The following is a 12,101-nucleotide window of genomic DNA, read 5'->3' as shown; positions in this document are numbered from 1 at the left end:
GTAGTATATCCCACTATAATGATGCCACATGGACTTGGTCAGAGGACAGCAGGACCTTTTGGGAGACTGATTGGGGGCCTGTGCTCCTCATAGAGTGTGATACTATAACTCATATTCATGTAACTTGCAAATAGTTGCAGTAATGCAATACCCTTCTCAGTGTTACTCAACCAAACTGCTCTTGTTAGACTGGAAAGGCTTGAAGGGCCATACACTACAATCTCAGAATATTGCCCTCTAGATCTTTACCACACTCTTATTTTTCTCTCATCGTCTTTGCTCCTTTTGCCAGTTATTCTAAATCTCTGCCTTCTCGTTCTCTACTCTTTCCCAAGTGGGAGTACGACCTCCCTATCGAATCTGAACAAATGCCCAAATGCCACACTTGAAATTTGTTTCAGCTTCCAAACTGAGTTGCACAACTTTAATTTCCAGTGAACAAAACAGCGTGATCGCACCCAACTCGACTCTCTGACCACTTCAGCCTGTCCCTTCAACTGGGACCAAATAGAACATAAAACATTGCAGCACAGTACAGGCCCTTGGGCCCTCGATGGTTCCACAGGTTGGCGCAACACTATGAAGACCATCTATCCTGCATTATTCCATTTTCATATGTTTATCCAGTGACCATTTAAATGCCCTTAAAGTTGGAGAGTCCCCTACTGTTGCAGGCAGGGCGTTCCCATGCCCCTACTACTGTTAGTAAAGAAACTACCTCTGACCTCTGACATCTGACATCTGTCCTATATCTACCACCTCTCAATTTGAAGCTATGTCTCCTCATGCTACCTCAGTCCAGAACGAATATCAGCACAGAAAATCTACAGTGTTGAAAATTCGATTAATTCCATCAAAATTATATCAATGACACAAACACTTGTCAGTGGAAGAAAGTTCTGGAGCAGAATGATGTTGGTGTAGTGATAGTTCCAGCCTTATCTGTCTGCCTCTGAGCAAATTGTCATTGAATATAGCTGCATGAAGCATCAGGGCCCCATGGCTTGGGTTCCCTTCACCGTTAGCTCTCCAGTTTTAGGTAAATTACATGGTGTGGTTCAGCTAGCAGTAGGTCAAGCAAAATCAATTTGGGGGCAGCAGGTAGTCTTCTGAATGTTTCAAACTGTGCGTTTACAGGCTGTATGTATCAGCTAATGCAGGAATGTGCATTAGAAATCATCAGCTTGAGATCAACTCTAGTCCTTGCTGGGAAAGTACAGCAGGTCAGGCAGTATCCGAGGAGCAGGAGAATCGACATTTCGGGCATAAATCCTTCATCAGGAATTGGACTTACTTCTTTCAGGAACTTTCTTTTGGGAACTTCTTTAAGTTCCCCTTGCAAATCTAAAAGTATAGGACTTTCTGCCTGTTGGTGATATTAGTGAGGTACTACTACACTCATTTATCTCTGTTATGGGCCAATCAGGAACCGGGCTAGCCATATAAACACTCTGGCTTGCAAGAACAGGTCAGGAGCTAGGAATCCTGTGGTGAGCAACTCTTCCTGACTTCCCAAAGCCTGTCTGTGATCCAGAAGGCAGAAGTCAGGAATGTGATGGAATAATCCCTGCTTGCCTGGATGGGTGCAGCTCCAGCAACATTCAAGAAGTTTGACACCATCCAGGACAGAGCAGCCCCACTTAATAGGTACCACATCCCCTACCTTCAACATTGACTCCATCAATGAGGTAGAGTAGCAGTGTGTACCATCTACAATATGCACGACAAGAATTCACCACGGCTCCTTCGACAGCACCTTCCAAACCCATCTGAAAGGATAGGAGCAGGCGATGCATGGGAAAACCAGTTCCCCGACAAGTGTTTCACCACCACCCTGACCTGGAAATCCATCGTCATTCCTTCAGTGTCCCTGATTGCCGAAATCCTGGAACTTGCTTCCGAAAAGCAGTCCAGGTGTCCCATACACGATATGGACTGCAGTGGTTCACGAAGGCAGCTCACCACTGCATTCCCAAGGTCCGTAACGGTGCTGCCGAATTATTGACGGCTCCCACCTGGTAATCGACATGAGATTTCTATATATAAACAGCGCCGAAGAGGCCCTTCAGCCCTCTATTTCCTGCCCATATTAGCCTGATCTGTACCTTAATGGAATCTGGAGTCAGTATTGTTCTCCCAGATTCTCCCTCCCGACTGTATACACAAAGGTGCTGTCACCTTTTGAGTCGGTCCTGCCAGTGGGACAGGACATATCCAGGGATGGTGATGGTGGTGCCTAGGGCATAAGGTCTGTAAGGTACAATTCCGTGAGTATGACAATGTTGCTTGACTGCTCTGTGAGACATCTCTGCTCGTTTTGGCATTAATCCCCAAATGCACAGGGTTGACAGGGTTATGGAGCTGTTGGCCTTTTTTTTTCCCCACTGCTTAGGGTTGATCCAGGCAGTGTGTCTCGACACCTTGAGATTGCGAGAAGATCAGATAAATTTTCCCTTCCTTGTTTTTGTCATTGTCATTTAGCAGTAACTTTGAAGCTGGAATCACCTGAACAAGTTTTGATATTGCTAGGCAGGCAACCAAACCTTTACACCGGGGCTTCTTGCCTCGACTATGCACACAGTGCTGTTCTTTGTCGGCGAGTCACATGGATTTTGTTAAAAGGATCTGAAGTGCGGTTGAAACAGTCACTCCAAGAGACTGTCGAGGTGTTTGAAAACCAGAGTGTACTATCGCTCCAAAGTTGACAAAGTCGTTTGAAAAGATTTGAAAGAGGAACTCCATGAGTTGATTGTGGACAGACGCCATCACCAGGAACCGCTTTAAATGATGCCGTGATGAAGGTTACCATGGTGGCTCTCTGACAGCAGTAGAGGTGCTATTAGTGGTGGTAATCCAGTAATATTGGAACAGGTCAGCTTGGGTGACATTGTAAATAGCTGAAAATGTGTTGCTGGAAAAGCGCAGCAGGTCAGGCAGCATCCAAGGAGCAGGAGAATCGACGTTTGGGCAGAAGCCCTTCTTTAGGAATAGTCATTGTAAATAGTCATTCACTTCAACTGCATTCTTATAGCTAGTCGTCCTCAACTGGGCCCTTGTGACTGACCTGACCTTGGTGGGCAGAGTTTAGATCTTGCAGGGAATTCGGGGATCTGGGGACTAAGCGGTAAAAGTCTTAACCAAAGCTCGGCCACGCTGTTACTGAAGGGCGGGGCAGACTCGACTCTGAGTGATCGCCTTCTGATGTTTCTTCCTTTTGTGTCTCTGGAAGTTCAGCGACAGGTTTCCTACATTACAGCAGTTGAGTGGACGAAGGTCTTGTCTTGTTTTAACCTGAGCGTATTTCCCTAGCCCCAGTGTTATCCATGTCAAGAATTAATCTGTGAAATCTATTTTGCAAAAGGAAGTGAGTTCCCACACCAAAGTCTCTACAAAGTACAAATCCCAGCAAGCAGGAAATCCGATCGAGCGGTTCCACACACCGTTCACAAGCCATTTCTTTATCCCTGATCATTTTAAGCTGAGGAATGAGATTCTTGCTCACATATCAGAAAATGTTGCCTTTATGCTTTGTATGTTCGTACATGGCATTCTGTACAACAGTAGAGAGAGAATACAAAGCCTACGATTGCCAGAACAAGTGAGCTAAATTCATGATTGCTCATCAGACTGTTGCTTTTAGCCATGAGGTATAAATCGCCCACAAAAACAAACCCTACTGCCTTTACAACAACAACATTCTTGAGGGAAAGGCAGAATTTTCTACTTTTCTGAAGTCCTGCCCAAAACACCCACACCAAGAACCTTTAAGTACTCCTTAGCAGCAGCAGCAGTGTGCCAACGCTTGGCTTTCAGTAGAACACCGCTGAAACCAGTGTTGTACTTGAAGGGACTGGTGGAAATTCTGAGCAGTGGTATTGTTCCTGGGTTTGGTCATCTGGGCAGCATATTGGGTTGCACCAGGGACCTGGGTTCGATTCCAGCCTTGGGTGACTGTGTGGAGTTTGCATATTCTCTCTGTGCCTGCGCGGATTTCCTCTGGGTGCTCCGGTTTCCTCCCACAGTCCAAAGGTGTGCAGGTCAGGTGGATTGAACGTGGTAAAATGCCCGTAGTGTCCAGGGGTGTGCAGGCTAGGTGGATTAACCATGCAAGCGAAAGGTTGGAGGGCTGGGTCTGCATGAGATACACTTTGGAGGACTGGTGCAGACTGGATGGGCTGAATGGCCTCATCCTACACTGAAATGTGAGTTTTGACATGCAGTTGAGGCACTGAGTGAGGACAATTGCGTGGGATGTTCTTTGGAGGGTTGGTATGGGCTCGATGGGCCTAATGGTCTGCTTCCACCCTGTAGGGATTCTAGGATTACAAACATCCACAGTGGGGGGGCAGGTCTGTGAGTCAGGCAGGGACAGCAGAGTTGAATGTGGGATAATTAGCAAATGGTTTTGTATTAATGTTTCATTGTGAATCAGAAATAATTTACAAAGTTTCTGGAGGAGGGTCTTGCTGATGGGCGGGATGGCCTTTACATCTTCCATAACACCTTGTGCACTTCACATTCTGGAGTCTGGATGATGACAGAACAAAGTGGGGACAGGGGGGGGGTTGCTGCAGGAAGAATATATGACGCAGGATATGTATCAAAATTTTAAATAGTGTCAGTGAGGATCGCTTAAGAATGGTGTTCTCTGGGAAACTTGCAATTTTTAACTTGAATTTAATCTCCCTCCCATGCAGATGTTCATCATTGATTCAGTGGTGGGAGATAACTGCAAACTCCATGAGTTCAACATCACTGGATCCACCTACACTCCAGAGGGACAAGTGTGAGTACTCTTTTTTTAAAAAATAGAAATCTACAGTTGCAGTGTTTTTAATGATAACCACTGGGAACTCTGTCTGGAAAAGTGCACTGTAGCCACCTAGTGGCAAATGCATCAGCTCATCTGAACACTCCATGCTATTGTCATTGGATGGGTGTTGGATTAGATCAGATTAGATTCCCTACAGTGTGGAAACAGGCCCTTCGGCCCAACAAGTCCACACTGACCCTCTGAAGAGTAACCCATCCAGACCCATTTTCCTCTGACGAATGCACCTAACACTATGGCCAATTCACCTGACCTGCACATCTTTGGACTGTGGGAGGAAACCGGAGCACCCGGAGGAAACCCACGCAGACACGGGGAGAACGTGCAAACTCCACACAGTCAGTCACCCGAGGCTGGAATCGAACCTGTGTCCCTGATGCTGTGAGGCAGCAGTGTTAAAGTGTCTTGGAGCAGTAATCTTTCCCAGAATGTTGAGTGCAGAGCATCGGATGGGCTGTGGGAGGAGGAATTGGGGGGGATGTGACCTATGGATAAGTGGTGGGAGTTGGTGAAATTGATTGATTGATTTGGTTATGTCTGCAGACTGTGGCTGGAGGGCAGTTTAATGAAGGATTTAGTTGATGACAAGGCCTTAACGCTGTCCCTAACCTGCTGCATGCACCAGTCTGGTAATCGACTGTGATGTGGGGCAGGGTCGCTTTTCCCCAGCTCCCAACACCAGGCAACACCCTGTTCCACCTGTTTTGATCATTTGCTGTGCACTCATTCGAAACTCAAAGGGTGGCCCTTGCTGGGAGTGTAACAATCCCCAATACTGAGGGAGCCAGAGCCTGTGTACATGGTAAAGGAGGAGGGATGAGGAATGGACAAGCTGCAGGAGTAGTTGGGATTCCAGTGGAAATTTTCAAACTTGGAAGAGCAGAGTTCACTGTCATCTCCACCGACTGTTCCTGAAAGTCTAGAACAAAGAAGAAATCCCTGCAGATCTCCAGAGTGTTGCCATTACCACTGTGTCTGCTTTCTTGAAGACAATGTGGACTGTGGCAACTACTGAGGGTAGGCAGCTGGGGCTGAGTGACTAGGAGTGGATGGGGAAGTGAGCTGAAAAGGGTTCCCTCCAATGTGCCTGGAGATCTGTTAAGGAGGTTCCTCCCCCCTCGATGCCCTCTCAGTGAGAGCCGTTGAGTTAACTATGTGCTGTGGGCCTCTCCCTGGACTGGTTTCGTCCCAACTTGCCCAGGGGCTTGCAGACCCCCTCCCTTGTAGCTGGTAGAATTCTGGCTGGGGAAGGTTTGAGCCGGTAGTGGGCTTTGTGCCAGCCATTTCTGTTTGTGAGCCTGGCACTGGGGCCTGGGGAAATTCAGACTGAGGCGAAGTGCTCTCAGACAGGTAGCAAATGCAACGTCGAATCATGCTTCCTATTTTGCTTCAGGATGAAGAGGGACCTGTTCACGGTGTGTGTCAGGAATTCGACTGCTGCCATTGAGACTTGCCACGCAAAGCAAGAGGTGGCTGTGAGGGCGTGTTAAAGTCAGAAAGAAAATTGATCTAAAAATATGACGCGTGTCCGATTTCCGCGCAATCACTCTGGCAGCTCCAATGTTAAAAGAAAATATACTTTAGAACAATTTATATCTTCTCTTGCTTCCCCTTCAACTTCATGAACTCAAATAGAGAAGTAGTTTAAAGACTTTGTGGTTTGTTTTCCCCCAGACTAGGTGTTTGCTCACTATGGATCTGATGTGTTGCTAAACTCTATATCCAAATTACGCGCTTCTCACTCTGCAATGATGATGGGTTATCCATCGGGTCAATCTGCTTGCCTCCATTCTGACACCTGGTATCGGGCTCTGGGGTCAGGGTCTGCGCAGCGTCTTCAGTCTCACTTACAAATGTTGCAGTCTTTGTTTGATTGAACAGAGAAACCTCAGAAGATAAAATGTTACAACCATCTTTATGCAATGCTGCATACTCTGAATCCTCAGGAGGTGTTCAGATGCTGTCTAACAGGCATGTTTAATACAGCTGTCATCAACTCGACTCCTTTGATGCTGAGACTTTTTACCCATTGATTTATGGAATTCTTGGGGGGGGGGGGGGGGCGAGAATAAATTTGAGTCTGAGAGATGTACAGCACAGAAACAGACCCTTCGGTCCAATCCGTCCAGATATCCCAACCCAATCTAGTCCCACCTGCCAGCACCTGGCCCATATCCCTCCAAACCCTTCCTATTCATATACCCATCCAAATGCCTTTTAATTGTTACAATTGTACCAGCCTCCACCAGGTCCTCTGGCAGCTCATTCCATACACATGCCACCCTCTGTGTGAAAAAGTTGCCCCTTAGGTCTCTTTTATATCTTTCCCCTCTCACCCTAAACCTATGCCCTCTAGTTCTGGACTCCCCAACCCCCGGGAAAAGACTTTGTCTATTTATCCTATTCATGCCTCTCAATTTTATAAACCTCTATAAGGTCACCCCTCAGCCTCCGACGCTCCAGGGAAAACAGCCCCAGCCTATTCAGCCTCTCCTGATAGCTTAAACCCTCCAACCCTGGCAGCATCCTTGTAAATCTTTTCTGAACCCTTTCAAGTTTCACAACAACCTTCTGATAGGGGGCAGACCAGAATTGTACGCAATATTCCAACAGTGGCCTAACCAATGTCCTGTACAGTCGCAACATGACCTCCCAACTCCTGTATTCAATACTCTGACCAATAAAGGAGAGCATACCAAATGCCGCCTTGACAACCCATCTACCTGCGACTCCACTTTCAAGGAGCTATGAACCTGCACTCCAAGGTCTCTTTGTTCAGCAACACTCCCTAGGACCTTACCATGAAGTGTATAAATCCTGCTAAGGTTTGCTTTCCCAAAATGCAGCACCTCACATTTATCTGAATTAAACTCTATCTGCCTGTATTCCATGCTACTTCAAAAAACTCAATCAAGTTTGAGAGATGTGATTTCACACAAACAAAGCTATGTTGACTATCCCTAATCAATCCTTCCCTCCAACAACTTGCCCACCACCGAGGGCAGGCTCACTGGTCTGTAGTTCCCTGGCTTGTCCTTACCACCCTTCTTTAAACAGTGATACCACATTTGTCGACCTCCAGTCTTCCAGCACCTCACCTGTGACTATCGATGACACAAATATCTCAGCAAGAGGCCCAGCAATCACTTCTCTAGCTTCCCACAGAGTTCTCGGGTACACCTGATCAGCTCCTGGGGATTTATCCACCTTTAACCGTTTCAAGACATCCAGCACTTCCTCCTCTGTAAAATGGACATTTTGCAAGATGTCACCATCTATTTCCCGATCTTCTACACCTTCCATATCCTTTTCCACAGTAAATACTGATGCACAATACTCGTTTAGTATCTGCCCCATCTCCTGCTGCTCCACACAAAGGCTGCCTTGCTGATCTTTGAGGGGCCCTATTCTCTCCCTAGTTACCCTTTTGTCATTAATGTATTTGTAAAAACCCTTTGGATTCTCATTAACTCTAATTGCCAAAGCTGTCTCATGTCCCCGTTTTGCCTTCCTGATTTCCCTCTTCAGTAAACTCCTCCTGCCTTTTATACTCTTCTAAGGATTCACTCAATCTATCCTGTCTATACCTGACATATGCTTCCTTCTTTTTCTTAACCCAACCCTCAATTTCTTTAGTCATCCAGCAGTCCCTACACCTACCAGCCTTCCCTTTCACCCTGACAGGTATATACTTTCCCTGGACTCTCGTTATCTCATTTCTGAAGGCTTCCCATTTTCCAGCCGTCCCTTTACCTGCTTCTCTACCTCTTGCCCTTTCACATCCTTAATTCCTCTTTCCTCCTTTCAGTCTTGTTATTATCCTGCCTTTACTCATTCCTGACCTGTCTGCTTTTTCATTCTCACTTGTGCTTTCTCTAGTACATGTTATTTCTTTCTCTCTCATTTCTGATTGCACTCTCATTCTATATCCCTTCTTCTCTTCCTATGCTGTTTCTTGCCCTGTTCTGCCCCCTCTCCCATTACTGTTCTCTCCTTTTTCTATTTCTCTTCTTCAATCACTTTCCTTCTCCTCACCTCCATTTTTCTCTCTCTCTCTCTCTCTCTCTCTCATTCTAAATTGTTTCATCCTTTTCTTTCCTTATAACCAGATTAAAAAACCCCACATCTGATTAACTTTCCAACCCACTTCTCCTCTTGGTGTTGCTGTTCTGACATCTCCTGACTCACCAACATTACTTCTGATGCTGTTTATGTAAGATTCTTGCATCATTTGACAGTACAGGTGGGAAAAAAAAAATAAGCAAAGTGCCACACATACTGGAACTCTGCAGTTACAAAGTAAATTGTTGACAGCACTCAGCAGATGAGGCAGCATCTCTGGAGAGAGCAGGGGAGTTAACGTTTGATGTATGGACTGTTCAGTCCTGGGCCGAGTCTACTCTCTCTTTTCGAAAGACAACCTTTTCTATCTTTTCAACGACCTGCTGTGAGCTGCCCCCCCCTTTTTTTTCAGTCACTGCTTGAAACAAAGTGGTATGTTGTGATTATACATGCTACAGCCCAGTTAGGTTAATGTGTGCGCAGTGCCTTACCATAAACACTCTCTAGCACCAATGTTAATATATCAGCACTTGTTTTAAGCCTCACTACCTAATAAAGAGCCTATATTAGATCTGCTATCCATAACATTGACTGTCTGTCTGTAATGTCTTCAGTGCTGGGAAACCATCAGATGCACTAGCGCTCAGTAAGTGGACAGAGTTTGATACTTAGCTGAGTTTTATTGGCTTGTTTTCTGTTGTTGCTCTATACTAACCATGCAAGAATGAACACACCACACACCTACCCACAATTATACAGAAATCATGTTCCCTCTCCAGCCTTTCATACAAACTAACATATCGTGGGGAGTTGCGACAGTCCCCCCCCAGTAGAGGTGTGTTGAATTTTGTACAATCGTGTATTGAGAGATCCATTTTCATACCAAAAACAATAGTGTTCCCGTTTTCAAACAGTGGTTTGTGGAAAATTTTAGTACAAAATGTACAGAAATTGTGTGAAACCCAAGAGGGATTAGCTTCCTCCCTATAATTGATGCCAACCTGGCTGAAGTCAGTACTGTGAACACAGTCTTGCAATGAAGTGCTGACATTGCAACCACAAACTGGACAGGATTGATGCAGCAATAGTCAATAAGGGTGGTGCTGGAAAAGCACAGCAGGTCAGGCAGTATCTGAGGAGCAGGGGAGTTGATGGTTCGGGCCACACTTTTTGTCTCTGATCTCCAGCATCTGCAATCCTCACTTTCTCCTTGGTGTAGCAATAGACCAGACAATTCACAGGAAGGCCCAGAAGAGATCGCTTTTGCAGAAACATATGTTTCACAAGGAGGAGCTTCACATTGTAATTTCTATCTGGCATTGGGCAAAGATCTAGAGATACCAGTCTCAAAGACCTACAGCATTGGTTTATCTGATTGCAACAGGTCATGTCAATGGTACTGTATGCAGCCATCATTACAATGCGAGTGTTCAAGTTCACAATGTTGCGTGTAAAACTCAGCTTACACCAGTGCTTCCGGACGATGAGCAGGGCTTGGCTTACAATCCAACCTGGTCAGACTGTCTGCTTCAATGAGGATTTTGATGGCCCCAACTCCAAGAGATTCCAGACACTTGTTATAAATAAAGTTGCTGCAGTGACTAATGACGACTATTCAGTTCTTCAGCCATCGCACCGCCATTGTGGTAAAATAGTGGCTGCTTCTCCTTTGCCAGGATGGCCAACTGGGATCTTCAAGTGTTCGCCCCACACTGTAATGTTCTTTCCCTCATATTTTTGAGTCAGCTGTGCCAGGTATTTTTCAGCTGTGTGAAAGAAAGTTATCCCGATATTTATGTAAAATTGCAGGCAGAGCACCCAGACACAGCAGAGCATGGCCTCTCTCAGGTTGTGAATTCCCAAGGTTTTGAACAGATGACCAAGTATAACTCCAAGTCAAAGGGACGTGTTTGGTCTCGATAAGAGAGTTGCACAAAGATGAGCCTTGTGACAGGGTTAGAAGGCCTCTAAGCAGGAACTATCAGGGGATTGTTGGTCACAATGTCACTGAGATCTCACCTTTGTTGGAAAGGACTAGAGAGGTTCTGATGGAAAGGGTGTGAGGAATGCCCTGGGCACTCTTCAAAGCTCTGTTAATCCTTTTTGACCTTTCCTTGGAGACAAATCAATTGTATCGCTTCACATCAGACCAAGTTGCTCCAGCATGTCATAGAGTCCTAGAGATGTGCAGTCCAGAAACAGACCTTTTGGTCCAACCCGTCCATGCCAACCAGATATCCTAACTCAATCTAGTCCCATTTGTCAGCACTTGGCCCATATCCCTCCAAACCATTCCTATTCATGTACCCATCCAGATGCCTTTTAAATGTTGCAATGGTACCAGCCTCCACCACTTCCTCTGGCAGCTCATTCCACCCTCTGTGTGAAAAAGTTGCCCCTTAGGTCACTTTTATATCTTTTCCCCCCCTCACTCTAAATCTATGCCCTCTAATTCTGGATTCCCCCACCCCAGGGAAAAGACCTTGTCTATTTACCCTATCCACGTCCCTCATGTAGTCAAGGGCCTTAGAGGCCAAGAGAAAGGGAGAAGAAAGCATTTATAACTCTTGACAGCTTGTTCTCACAGTCACTTCTGACAAGAAGCTGAAGACATCAAGGAAAATCGATGGTCAAGAAGTCGATGTCGGACAGGTAGTTGTAACAGCAGATTAACCAGACTGAGAGATTTTGGGGCATTGACAAAAGTGAACACCAATGAGATGCTGATTCATAGGCTGGGAATGTTACTCCTGCCTGAGATCATAGTGGATTCCTCATCAAGACAATAAAACCAAGCTCTTGTAAGTTTTGTTTTGAGTGGTGAGTACATTGATCTCCTTTCATTGATGTGACCTCCATAGTAGGACATGACTATGGCATGTGCTGGCATTCCGTGTGGAATCGTAGTTAACATTTGGACAGGAACGATCCACTTTGTCCTGGACAGGTACAAGACTTAACAGTATCAAGAGTGGGAAAAGATGGAGACCCAGTTTGACAAGTATAAATGTCAAATTTCCTTTCTTGGAAATCCCCAGGACAGCGAACATGAGTTCAACCTCGCAGCGTCAACATCAATCAACACCAACCCTCCATGAAAGACGAGGCAAGCTTGCAAAAAGATCATTGATGACCATGATTGGATCAGAAGGGAGGCTCCTGCAGTCCATCAGAATGACCATACAGCAGATCTGGAGGTGGTACCAAT

General features: G+C 45.8%; 1 protein-coding gene across 2 annotated transcripts in view; it reads left to right on the top strand.

Moving 5' to 3' along the window:
* The window catches only part of atp2a3 (ATPase sarcoplasmic/endoplasmic reticulum Ca2+ transporting 3), a 203,760-nt gene that overhangs the window by 121,265 nt on the left and 70,394 nt on the right, over positions 1-12,101 (top strand). For both annotated transcript variants that reach the window (XM_072589319.1, XM_072589318.1), the window contains exon 9: positions 4,698-4,786. In XM_072589319.1, the coding sequence (XP_072445420.1) occupies positions 4,698-4,786 (89 nt within the window). The remainder of the gene's footprint in view (positions 1-4,697; positions 4,787-12,101) is intronic.

Source organism: Chiloscyllium punctatum, chromosome 19, assembly GCF_047496795.1.
Source record: "Chiloscyllium punctatum isolate Juve2018m chromosome 19, sChiPun1.3, whole genome shotgun sequence".
Lineage (NCBI taxonomy): Eukaryota > Metazoa > Chordata > Chondrichthyes > Orectolobiformes > Hemiscylliidae > Chiloscyllium > Chiloscyllium punctatum.
Note: the sequence above shows the minus strand (reverse complement) of the source record. Positions and strands in the feature narration are given on the sequence as shown.